Genomic DNA, 13,242 nt, shown 5'->3' with positions numbered 1-13,242 from the left:
GTTCTCATGTGATGTCCCTCCTGTTGTTGATTTCCCTCCTGTTGTTGATGTCCTTCCTGTTTTTGATGTCCCTCCTGTTGTTGATGTCCCTCCTAATGCTGATGTCCCTCCTGTTGTTGATGTCCCTCCTGTTGTTGATGTCCCTCCTGTTGTTGATGTCCTTCCTAATGCTGATGTCCCTCCTGTTGTTGATGTCCCTCCTGTTGTTGATGTCCCTCCTGTTGTTGATGTCCTTCCTAATGTTGATGTCCCTCCTAATGCTGATGTCCCTCCTGTTGTTGATGTCCCTCCTAATGTTGATGTCCCTCCTGTTGCTGATGTCCTTCCTAATGTTGATGTCCCTCCTAATGCTGATGTCCCTCCTGTTGTTGATGTCCTTCCTGTTGTTGATGTCCCTCCTGTTGTTGATGTCCCTCCTGTTGTTGATGTCCCTCCTAATGCTGATGTCCCTCCTGTTGTTGATGTCCCTCCTAATGTTGATGTCCCTCCTGTTGTTGATGTCCTTCCTAATGTTGATGTCCCTCCTAATGCTGATGTCCCTCCTGTTGTTGATGTCCCTCCTGTTGTTGATGTCCTTCCTGTTGTTGATGTCCCTCCTGTTGTTGATGTCCCTCCTAATGTTGATGTCCCTCCTGTTGTTGATGTCCCTCCTAATGTTGATGTCCCTCATGTTGTTGATGTTCCTCCTGTTGTTGATGTCCCTCCTGTTGTTGATGTCCTTCCTGTTGTTGATGTCCCACCTGTTGTTGATGTCCCTCCTGTTGTTGATGTCCCTCCTAATGCTGATGTCCCTCCTGTTGTTGATGTCCCTCCTAATGTTGATGTCCCTCATGTTGTTGATGTCCTTCCTGTTGTTGATGTCCCTCCTGTTGTTGATGTCCTTCCTGTTGATGATGTCCCTCCTGTTGTTGATGTCCTTCCTGTTGTTGATGTCCCTCCTGATGTTGATGTCCTTCCTGTTGTTGATGTCCCTCCTAATGTTGATGTCCTTCCTGTTGTTGATGTTCCTCCTGTTGTTGATGTCCCTCCTGTTGTTGATGTCCTTCCTGTTGTTGATGTCCCACCTGTTGTTGATGTCCCTCCTGTTGTTGATGTCCCTCCTAATGCTGATGTCCCTCCTGTTGTTGATGTCCCTCCTAATGTTGATGTCCCTCATGTTGTTGATGTCCTTCCTGTTGTTGATGTCCCTCCTGTTGTTGATGTCCTTCCTGTTGATGATGTCCCTCCTGTTGTTGATGTCCTTCCTGTTGTTGATGTCCCTCCTGATGTTGATGTCCTTCCTGTTGTTGATGTCCCTCCTAATGTTGATGTCCCTCCTGTTGTTGATGTCCCTCCTGTTGTTGATGTCCCTCCTGTTGTTGATGTCCCTCCTGTTGTTGATGTCCTTCCTGTTGTTGATGTCCTTCCTGTTGTTGATGTCCCTCCTGTTGTTGATGTCCCTCCTGTTGTTGATGTCCTTCCTGTTGTTGATGTCCCTCCTGTTGTTGATGTCCCTCCTGTTGTTGATGTCCCTCCTGTTGTTGATGTCCCTCTTCTTCCATCTTTCTGACAGTTTATGACTGCTAATGTTTGTGTGGGAGTTGCTGAGATATCACATGAATGTTGCTCCTCCTCCTCCTCCGTCCCCCCTGCTGCTCCTCCACACACACAAACCCCCAGCTGGAGCTGTCGATCACCTTTATGGAGAAGCAGCAGTATATTTTAGAAGATATACAACCGATACTCGGAATTACAGCTCAGACAGGAAGATAACAGTTTAGTCTGCAGTCTGTCCTGAAATGTAGCAGAATGTGTGTCTTTGACAGACTGGATATAAAAACGTTTGTCGCTTCAGATCCAGAAGTGTCTTCAGCTTCAATACCAGCGAGTGCCACTAGAGGTCGGCTCCAAAAAGCCTCCGGCTCCATAGACTCCCATTCAACTTCTCTCATCAAATCCAAAGTGAATAAAATGTGTCCATCAGTTATCTCGGTGTTGTTAGCTAAAGTCACTCCTTCTTCTTAGTTTTCTGGAGGTCCATCTGAAAATAATCCCTCATTCATTAGAAAAGAAGATTCAAGAAGACCTGTTTTTGGGGGCGTGTCTGTTTGATTGACAGGTCTGTGGTGCAGTCAGGTTACAGCTATCGGTGGGCGGGACGTAGTATCGTCAGGTTTCTGATCAGATCGGTCAGATCCACCGCTGGCTCCTCCCCCAGCTCGTCCAAATATGGTCACTTCCTGCTCCAAACCGCTCCGAACTAACAAGATGGTGACGGAGAGAATCTGAACTGGAGGATTCATAACGTTCATGAACCAACGATGACATCACTGGTGGTTGATGACATCACTGATGGTGGATGGTTGATGGTTGATGTTGGCTCAGACATGATGATTACAGTTGTTGACCACCATCACACCTTCTAACCACCATCATGTTACCATGTCCTCCAACATCCACCTTTTAAAACCATTAAATGTTGGACACGTGGACCTCAAGTTAAAATCCTGTTCCCTGATCTCTGCATGTTATTGGCTGTGTGTTGTATCCCTGACGTGTTTCAGAGGCAGCTGCAGGATATTGAACAGTTTTGTGGGCTTTTTATAGCTCTGGTCTCCAACTGTTCCTGAAGAACATTCAACAGTTTGGATTCCAACCATTTTTACAGCTTTTATCGTTCTGTCTGCTGTGAACTAAAATTGAAACACACCTGCCGTCACAGACACCTGATGAGCAGCAGGTCAGGTGGTACATCTCACTGTAGTATAGCAACATGATGGACTGCACAAGCAATCTCTGAACTGTGTGTGTGTGTGTGTGTGTGTGTGTGTGTGTGTGTGTGTGTGTGTGTGTGTGTGTGTGTGTGTGTGTGTGTGTGTGTGTGTGTGTGTGTGTGTGTGTGTGTGTGTGTGTGTGTTGCAGGTGTCTGGGATCGTGGGCCGGGCGGACGTCTTGGCCGGGCTGCTGTTCCTGCTGACATTCCTCTCCTATGTTTGGTAAGATGACACGCCACCACACACACACACACACACACACCACACACACACACACACACACACACACACACACACACCACACACACGAGTAGAATCCATCAGCGTGCCTGACAGACTGATGAAGACGAGCTGGCCATGCAGATGATGATGATGAGGATAAGGAGGATGATGATGAAGGTGAAGATAATAATGATGATGGTGGTGTTCTGGTTGAATTCACACCACCAACAGGACCTGTGAAATGACACTCTGCTGCTGGAGTGACGCTCATCCACTGATTTCTGGAATTGAGGAAATACAATTTTCAGTTTATTTGATCCAGTTAAAATTCAAGAACATATTTTATCAGATTTATTCAAGAGGGTCAATAAAAACAAAAGGAACAGTCCCATTTATCATAATTACATTTAAGATGTATTAACTGATTCACTCAGAGTGTCGTTATGATCTGCTATCATTTGTGTCGTCAGTTACTACAGTACAGGTCAATAGAAACTGAACACTTCCTGTATTTTTCAAAATAAAAGCCCTATAGCCTTTTATGACAGAAACCCCTCATAAAAAGGCTTTTATTGTGAAACATTTTTGGGAACATGTTGTGCCTGAAGTCAGACAATCACACTTTATATTTTATATTATATATTTGAGATATTTTATATATATTTTATATTACATATTTTATATTATATATTTCATATTTGATATTATATAGTATATATTTTACATTATATATTATACATTTTATATTATATATTTTACATTATACATTTTACATTAAATATTATACATTTTATATTATATATTTTATATTTTATGTTATATATTTTATATTATATATTTTATATTTAATATTATATATTTTATATTATATATTTTATATTTTATATTTTATATTTTATATTATATATTTTATATTTTATATTTTATATTATATATTTTATATTTTATATTATATATTTTATATTTTATATTATACTCCAGAACATCCTTCAAACAGCTTCACACTGCAGCAGCACATCAACGGAGCGACTGCTGAAGGTTGTCTTGGTGGAACCGAAGCTGTGTTTCCTCCGATGTGTATCAGTTTATCAAAGCCGGGAGTTGTCGGTTCAATTTTCAGAATTGTGTCTCCAGTTGAAACACTTTCTCTGTTTTAGCCAACGCTGTTTTAAAAGACGTTGTTGGTAGTTTACCGTCAGCTTAATGACTAATTAGAATGTGTCCTGATGTCCGTCTGTCCTCCCGTCCTCCAGGAGCGTGGCCCCGTGTGTTTCCGAGGCCTCTCTGCCCTCCACGGTGTGGGCCGGCTCGCTGCTCGTCAGCCTGGTTCTGGGGACGTGTGCGATGCTGGTGAAGGAGACGGGCATCACCGTGTTCGCGGTGTGTCTTCTGTACGACGCGCTGGTCCTCTGCCGCCGGCCGCTCGTTTGGTGAGGCTCTCATTTCTTTCTTATCTCCATGTTTGCGGGCTGCGGCTCGCTGGGCGGGAACGCCGGGGTTCTGCTGGGTTTTATATTTACACAGTTCACGGTTTCCTCCGGAGAGCTGCCGGCTGCAGACACACAGTTTGTTCAGCAGACAAAGTGCTTTTTCTACCAGAAAGAGCTGGAATATAAAGTGCTCTGTGGTTGTGATATTGATGTGGAAGGGTGCATTTATTTCATCAGTATTTATATCTACAGCTGGATGCACGTTCAGGTTAAAGGACGAGATTTAAAACATCCTTTTACTCTGGAACTGGAGCTCCGTTTTCTAGCTGCAGGAGCTCTTCTTCAGTTTTCCTCCTTTTATCTGACAGATCTCCAGTTTTCTGAGATGTGACCTCGACTGGCTGGAAACTTCCCTTTTAAAATCCAGAAAGTGTTGTTGATGATCTGAGACGTCATCAGTCCACAGACAGACTCAGCTTTAGAGCTTCGGTCCTGGATCACAGCGTTAAAAGAGTTTAATCTCAGCTTTGTGAAAGTACATTTCAACCTCGTGATTTTAATATTGAGCTTAGACACCTGAATGATGTCATCAGATGGGGCTCTGGCTCCGGGTCGGACGCTCCTGTTCACTTCTTGGGTTCTCTTCTTTTAAGTTCACAAGCTTTCATTGTCATGTTCCTGAAGCTGTGCAGCGTCACAGGTAAACATGAAGATCCTTATTCTGGAGTCCTCTTTTTTAAATTGTATTCACTGTAATAATGAAGAGAGGATGACCTGCAGCTGGACTTCAACCCGGGTTCTGATCCATGTCTGACCAGGTGAGCTGCTGTGTGTGTTGGTGTGTGACTGAGGCGTCCTCTCTGTATTTTTTTATTTTTTTTTATTCATTTGTACAGTTTGACTACCAGTGAAGATTAATCTGATAATAATTATTGATTATTATAGTGATTATTACCATTGCCAGTTTTCCAGTAGTGATTGACAGCTGTCAGCTCCTCCTCTTCTTCATGTTGAACTGACAGACTGCTGTGATGTCACCAGATCACAGGACTGTGTTTCCTTCATGGACACACACTGACTGCAGCTGCTTGACCCTTCCTGTTGTTTTTTTTATTTTTTTTATTTTGATACACTTTATTAATCCCAGAGGGGAAATGTCTTCACTACAGCAGGGGGGTCTCTCAGGGGGGAGATGCTGCAGCAGGCTGCCACTAGCGCGGCGCCAGGTAACCTGACCTGAGGTGCATGTTTTTGGATGATGGGAGGAAGCCGGAGAACCCGGAGAGAACCCACGCAAACACAGGGAGAACATGCAAACACCTTGTGTGTGTGTGTGTGTGTGTGTGTGTGTGTGTGTGTGTGTGTGTGTGTGTGTGTGTGTGTGTGTGTGTGTGTGTGTGTGTGTGTGTGTGTGTGTGTGTGTGCGTGCGTGTGTGTGTGTGTGTGTGTGTGTGTGTGTGTGTGTGTGCGTGCGTGTGTGTGTGTATGTGTATGTGTGTGTGTGTGTGTGTGTGCGTCCATGTATGTGTGTGTGTGTGTGTGTGTGCGTCTATGTGTGTGCGTGCGTGCGTGTGTGTGTGTGTGCGTGTGTGTGTGTGTGTGTGCGTGCGCGCACATACGTCTGTGCGTGTGTGTGCGTCTATGTGTGTGTGTGTGTGTGTGTTTGTGTGTGTGTGCGTGTATGTGCGTGTGTGTGTGTGTGTGTGTGTGTGTGTGTGTGTGTGTGTGTGTGTGTGTGTGTGTGTGTGTGTGTGTGTGTGTGTGTGTGTGTGTGTGTGTGTGTGTGTGTGTGTGTGTGTGTGTGTGTGTGTGTGTGTGTGTGTGTGTGTGTGTGTGTGTGTGTGTGTGTGTGTGTGTGTGTGTATGTCCTTCAGTGAGTGACACCATGTGAAAGTACGGTTAAAACATGGTTAAAAGGCGTCACGGTGTCTCACAGCAGAAAGAAGTTCGGACCGTGTCCATCCATGTTGTATGCTCTCTCCTTGGTCACATGACTTCACTGCCAGCTGCTCTGGTGAGTTGATACTCCTGGAACAGTGATTGCAGATGTTCACTGGATGCTACCCGCTGCTCCTTGTGTGTATTTTGGTGCAACATCCCACAGACTGGATATAAAACTACAGGCTGGATATAAAACTACAGGCTGGATATAAAACTACAGACTGGATATAAAACTACAGGCTGGATATAAAACTACAGACTGGATATAAAACTACAGGCTGGATATAAAACTACAGGCTGGATATAAAACTACAGACTGGATATAAAACTACAGGCTGGATATAAAACTACAGGCTGGATATAAAACTACAGATTGGATATAAAACTACAGACTAGGTATAAAACTACAGATTGGATATAAAACTACATACTCGATATAAAACTACAGACTGGATATAAAACTACAGACTGGATATAAAACTACAGACTAGATATAAAACTACAGACTGAATATAAAACTACAGACTGGATATAAAACACAGACTGAATATAAAACACAGACTGGATATAAAACACAGACTGAATATAAAACTACAGACTGGATATAAAACCACAGACTGGATATAAAACTATAGACTGGATATAAAACACAGACTGGATATAAAACTACAGACTGGATATAAAACACAGACTGGATATAAAACTACAGACTGGATATAAAACCACAGACTGGATATAAAACTACAGACTGGATATAAAACACAGACTGGATATAAAACTACAGACTGGATATAAAACACAGACTGGATATAAAACTACAGACTGGATATAAAACACAGACTGGATATAAAACTACAGACTGGATATAAAACTACAGACTGGATATAAAACTACAGACTGGATATAAAACTACAGGCTGGATATAAAACTACAGACTGGATATAAAACTACAGACTGGATATTCCAGTTATCTCGGTGTTGTTAGCGAAAGTCACCTTTCACCAGGCCTGCGGTGCAGTCAGGTTACAGCTATCGGTGGGCGGGACGTAGTGTGTACGTACAGTGTGTACACACGTAATGTGGTCCCATTCTGGCCTGATAGAGGATTCCAGCTGCTCAACAGTTCAGGGTCTCCTTTGTTGTATTGTTTATGTCCTGATGCTCCAGATGTTTTCAATGATTGACAGGTCTGGACTGCAGGAGGCCAGTTTATCAGCGGACTCTTCTACTAGAGAACCATGCTGTTGGAATACGTGCAGAATGTGGTTGGACGTTGTTCTGCTGAAATAAACAAGACCTTCCCTGAAAGAGACGTTGTCTGGATGGCAGCATATGTTGCTCCAAAACCTGAATATATCATTCAGCATTAATGCTTCCTTCCAGATGTTCAAGCTACCCATGCCATGTGCACTAATGCATCCCTGTACCATCACAGATGCTGGCTTTAGAACTGAGCTGATAACAAGCTGGATGGTCCCTCTCCTCTTTAACCTGGAGGATGCAGCGTCCATGATTTCCAAACAGAATCTCAGATTGTGATCCATCAGACCTCAGGACAGTTGTCCACTTCACCTCAGTCCATCTTCAATGATCTCGGTTTCAACACTTGATATGTTGTCTTTGGTCTATTTTCAGTTAGATATGAGTTTGTGTGATTTTTAAATCATTGCTTTCTGTTTTTATTTACATTTCACACGGTGTCACAACTTTTTTGGAAACTCGGTTGTGTTTTATTCTTGAGAACTCGTGACTTTTCCTCCTGACAGTATTCAGTTTATGAGTGCCTGAACTGTTACAGTAAGAATTAGGCCCAGTTGGTAGCGTGTGTGTGTGTGTGTGTGTGTGTGTGTGTGTGTGTGTGTGTGTGTGTGTGTGTGCGTGCGTGCGTGCGTGCGTGCGTGCGTGCGTGCGTGTGTCTCTCGTCTCTGCTCTGTCTTGTTTGTGTCTTCCTGTAAACTGCTGCCAGCCGCTATGATAACCCTTCATACTGCAGGAGTCTCTCTCTCTCTCTCACACACACACACACACACACACACACACACACACACACACACACACACACACACACACACACACACACACACACACACACACACACACACACACACACACACACACACACGCACACGGAGCAGTAAGCCTGTGTAATAGCAGCAGTGGCGGTGTAAAGTTGGCAGAGGGCTGATAATGTGGTGCTGCAGACGGCATCCAGCCTGTGAGGAGGGATACGGAGGTCTCTGCAGGATTTAGACCTTTCAGAGTGTTTATCTCCTGACAAACAAACTGCTCACTCTGTTCCTGCCTCACACAAAATTACAGGTGCAGTCAGGTGAGGGAGGGTTTACTGAAGCTGCCTTTTGACGCCGGGATAATTCTCATGTTCTAGTTCAAAAATACAGATATCAGGCAGATAAATAAGTAGTTTTAATGTTGGAAATCAACAGTGTGAGTTTACAGATGAATTGAAGTATTTGTATTTCTCTGCAGATGATCGTATTTCATTGTGTGGTGCGTCAGTCTGAGCTGACTGAGTACCCATCCTGATATTCTCCATATTGTGTCTGTCCAGTTTATGATGATGGGGTTTTACAGCTGTGGGCGTGTTGTGGTGGAACCGACTGTAAATGTAAATAAAAACAGAATGCATTGATTTGTAAATCACATAAACCCATATTTAATTTAAAATAGACCAAAGACAACATATCAAATGTTGGAACAGAGACATTTTATTGTTTTATAAAAATATTTTCTTATTTTTAATTTGATGGCAGCAACATGTGTCTAAAACGTTGAGACAGATTCAACTAAACAGTGGAAAAGTTGTGTAAATGGGAAACACCTGGTGCTCACCTGTTCTAACAGCTGATTGGTTCAACAAACACCTTCTTTAGAAACTTTTCATTTGTCTTGATTTGAAGAGTCGATTGAATTTTGAAAGTTTATTCTGTAATGAGAATAAATCTTGTTGGTTGAATACATTCAGATTACAGATCAATACATGTTTATTAACATGGCACTGAGTTCATTATGGAAGCATTTAACAACATAAAAACGTCTGTAGTCTTCTGAAATATTTAATATTTATCGCAGGAAAAAGGATTTGTGGAGGATTGCATCCAAGAAGCAAAAACAGGTCGAAGAAATGTCCAGAAGGAAAAATGAGAAATCAGATCAATTATTGTCAAACCCGGAGATCCTTCTGCAGACAGACGGGTTCATACATCAACTCATGTCTGTGTATTTCTGTTAGTTACATTATGGGATGCATCAGGTTAACATACTGTACTGTCAGACGCTGCTGGTGAGTGTGTTAGAGTGAATTGAGGATAAAATGGAGGCGCTCCTGTCTGTCGCTTTCTGTGTTTACATGTTGGAGGATAATTTGATGAGAGGCAGGTTAACCTCTCCAACCCCAAACACTCTCTGGCAGCTTCACACCGTCTCGTTGTGCTGCCAAACTCGTCTCCGAGCTGCACGACGGAGGACAGTTTCACATTTATAGGGGATCTGAGTTCCTGAATATGCCAAGCATGTCAGGATGCATTATGGGAAAATCTGGTAAAAATGTCCTGAAGACAGCTCAGATATTCTGACGTGATGGTGCGACTGTGAAACATCCTGAATCGGTCCGTCTGCTGTAGGCTGAGAAAAGCTGAAGGAAACCTTCCAAACAAATGAACCTTGTTTAAACCCTCAGCTCCTGTCACAGCTCCTTTCTTCTTCATCTCTACATGTCATCACAGGCTGCACAGAAATACCTTCAGCTGGCGTGGGAGAGCTCATAAACTGTACAGATATGTTGTCACGGCCTTTGATTTGACTTTTTGGGGATAATGTCTGGAGTTCCTGCCGCTGTTGGAGCGGATGGTCATGAAGCTCAGAGGGTGAATCTCACTCTCATCTTATTTCAGTGATCTCCAAAACCTTATGTAAACCAGCAGCTTGTTTTTTATGGTTTTAAAGGTGCAATCTGGAGGGTTTTTAGTTTAAAACATTCAAAAATGAGCCGCAATTATCGAACGGCTGTGAAGGAATCGTAGAGTTGGCATCATGTCACTCACTGAGACTCCTACTGAAGTTAGCATGCTAACTAGCCACACCACATAGATGTTAAGAAAGGTTATAGACTTTAAATTCACAGAAGGGCATCTTTAAGTTTTACATGCTGCACCTTTAATCCGATGTTAAACTTGTCAAAGTTACTGAGAGGAGCATGTCGTGCTGAATCAACAGTATGTGAAGGATTCGTGACTGTGAGTCGGAGGCGGTGATTTCTGACGCTTGTTGTTCGGATGGGCATGAAAAGTCTTGAGTTCATGGAGGAGCAGTGGAGGCCGGAGACGGCCGGAACAATTTACACCACGTATCCTTGGAGTCAGGTGGATTCCTGAGACCCAGCTGGTCCCCTGCTGAGGGAGGAAGTGTTCATGGAAGTGTGTCAAAATATACTGAGTGAAACAGACTCGCAAATAAAAGTCCTTCTTCTTCATTCTTTCATCAAAGATCACCTGAATATTTTCAGTGAGATGGACAGTCTTCAGAGCGAGGACTGCACTGCATGTACGTCCTCCTCCGTCCGTCCTCTGGGAATCTGCAGGATGTTTATTGTTGTGATCAAAAATGTTTGATTTTCCAGCGGATTTTCTCAAAAATGTCGATATCATTTGTGGAGTTTTAAGTAAGTTTTATGCGTAAAATTGCAGGAATTCAAAAAAAATTATAAGTCGAGAAAGAAAAATCAATTTTTTTTTAAAGCACTACCTGATAAATGAATGAATCTGTAATAAATCCGGTGATAATAATCATGCTGCACATCACAGAAATATCTTAGTTCTAATCTTTTTGATTTATTTATTGAACAGAGCAGCGTTTCATGGTGAAAATCTGATCGTCCCTGAACTTCACACAATGATTAGAAACACAAGAGCAGCTGATTAGAACAAGAAGACGATGGAAAAGACGTCGAGCTAACTGAAGCTGTCGGTGTTGGGGAGGTTCGTCACAGTGTGTCTGCCTGTTGTTATGGGATTTGCTACAAGGAGGCATTATGGGATGCTGCCAGTGTCTCTGTTTGGTATCTGGAGAAGATGAAACTGCTTCTGATTTAATTTGAACTTTAATTAAACCTGAACAGCTGCTGTTGGAGCCACAGAAGAGGCTAACTGGTTGACAGACAGTCTGTCGAGGATGAAGAGGTGTGACGAGGAGAGATGATGGGATGGAAAGTGTTGGAGGAGGGAACCTAGCTGGAACTGTACAGCAGTTAATTAACAACAGAACGAGTGAAGAATCACGACTTTGTTCTTTCACTGTTTTCTGAATAGTAAAGGAGGTCACATGACGTCCATATATGGCAGCTGATGGGCCGTAGCGGGAAATACTATAAATAGATAGTTACTTCCTGGTTGAATCCAGGTATTGTGACTTTGTTCTGTCCATGTTTGAGGAGTGCAGATGCAGCTGTGGCAGATTTTCTCAAAAATGATGTAATTTGTGTTTTGAGTTTTTTGCGTAATGTTGCGTGAATTCGAAAATTGCAAGAATGTGATTTTTTATTTTTTATCACCAACTGATAAATTAATAAGTCTGTAATCACTTCCTGTGATAATAATCCTGCTGCACATCACAGAAATATTTTAATTATTTTGTATGTATTTATTGAACTTAGAGAACTGTGGAGATAAAAGTTACTAAAAGCTCCTGAAAGCTCCTCAAAGGTCCTAAAAGGTCCTAAAAGCTGCGTATGTTTCCAGAACAGACTGGAATATAGAAACAAGGACTACATCAGCTGTCAAAATAAGAGCTTTAGATGCTGTTTAATTCATGTTCATTCAACACATAGACCTGCTGGATGAAACAAACAAAGAGACGTCTCTGACAACTGGACGTGTGGAGAAAACTCATTTAACATCCAGTAATATGGAATCACTTCCTTTGATCACAAACATTTAATCACATCATTTTAATGTGAAGAACACATTTCCCTCCTCCTCCATCCAGCACTTTAAACACTGACCAGCTGCTAATTGTCAGTTTGTTTTTTATAAAACGTGGAAACGAAGCGGAGAAGCTCCTTCGTGTCCATTGAGCTCTTTGTTCAGCAGCTGTTGGGTGTCGACTGGAGGAGACTCGCTGTCCGAGCTGATGAAGACTGTGATGAAGACTCCAGAGTCAGATCATCTCTGACAGCTGAGAGGATGAAGACTGTCCTACATCTGAACATTAACGTTGTGCTCAGCCTGTTAATTGTGACTGATAACATAATTACTGAGCTCAACCTGCAGGTTTTCATGTTAATCAAACACTCAGCTGAGGGTGTCGAGGAGGTTAAATGAAGCCAAGAACTAATATTTATTAATATTGACAGAGCAAGTTTTATTGTAACTTCATGTACCTGAACAATTCAGGTAGGATTGAGCTCTGAGTCTGATGCAGGGAGGTCAGACATGACTGTTCATGTGAAGTAAACCTCGTAGACAGAAACCTTCAGTCCTCCTGTAGTTGAATTTGTTGAGACAACAGTGTGTGTTTTACAGGATATTATACAACCAGTAGCTCCACCCCCAGAGATCTGATTGGTCAACTGAACATCTGGAACAAATCATCATGACATCACATCCTGTTCATCACTAGAAATATCCCTCCACCTCCTCAATGTGAATTAGAATAGAGTTTCATATAATAAGTTATATAATGTAGTTTCTACTTGTTATAGATCTATTAAATGACCCATTTGGTGAAGTCGGGTCTCTTTTGGTCCTTTTTGGTCGCTCCGAGCACCCGTACCGTAACACCACGGATAGTCACGCACTTACAGTCCTAGCGGAGGCTAGCTGGACCGGTTTGGTTTGAACACATGACACGGAGCTAAAATGTTAAAAACACATGAGAACATG

General features: G+C 42.5%; 1 protein-coding gene across 1 annotated transcript in view; it reads left to right on the top strand.

The window, feature by feature from the left end:
* Nucleotides 1–3,568: 3,568 nt before the first annotated feature.
* Nucleotides 3,569–13,242, top strand: part of tmtc1 (transmembrane O-mannosyltransferase targeting cadherins 1) — a 94,173-nt gene continuing 84,499 nt past the window's right edge. Inside the window, exons 1-2 of the mRNA XM_069720294.1 lie at nucleotides 3,569–3,582; nucleotides 4,229–4,405. Of these exons, the coding sequence (XP_069576395.1) occupies nucleotides 3,569–3,582; nucleotides 4,229–4,405 (191 nt within the window). The remainder of the gene's footprint in view (nucleotides 3,583–4,228; nucleotides 4,406–13,242) is intronic.

Source organism: Brachyistius frenatus, unplaced genomic scaffold, assembly GCF_029030835.1.
Source record: "Brachyistius frenatus isolate BFR_SWC_R1_liver_20210118 unplaced genomic scaffold, ASM2903083v1 Contig_237, whole genome shotgun sequence".
Classification (NCBI taxonomy): Eukaryota; Metazoa; Chordata; class Actinopteri; family Embiotocidae; genus Brachyistius; species Brachyistius frenatus.
This window is presented reverse-complemented; position numbering and strand designations above follow the sequence as displayed.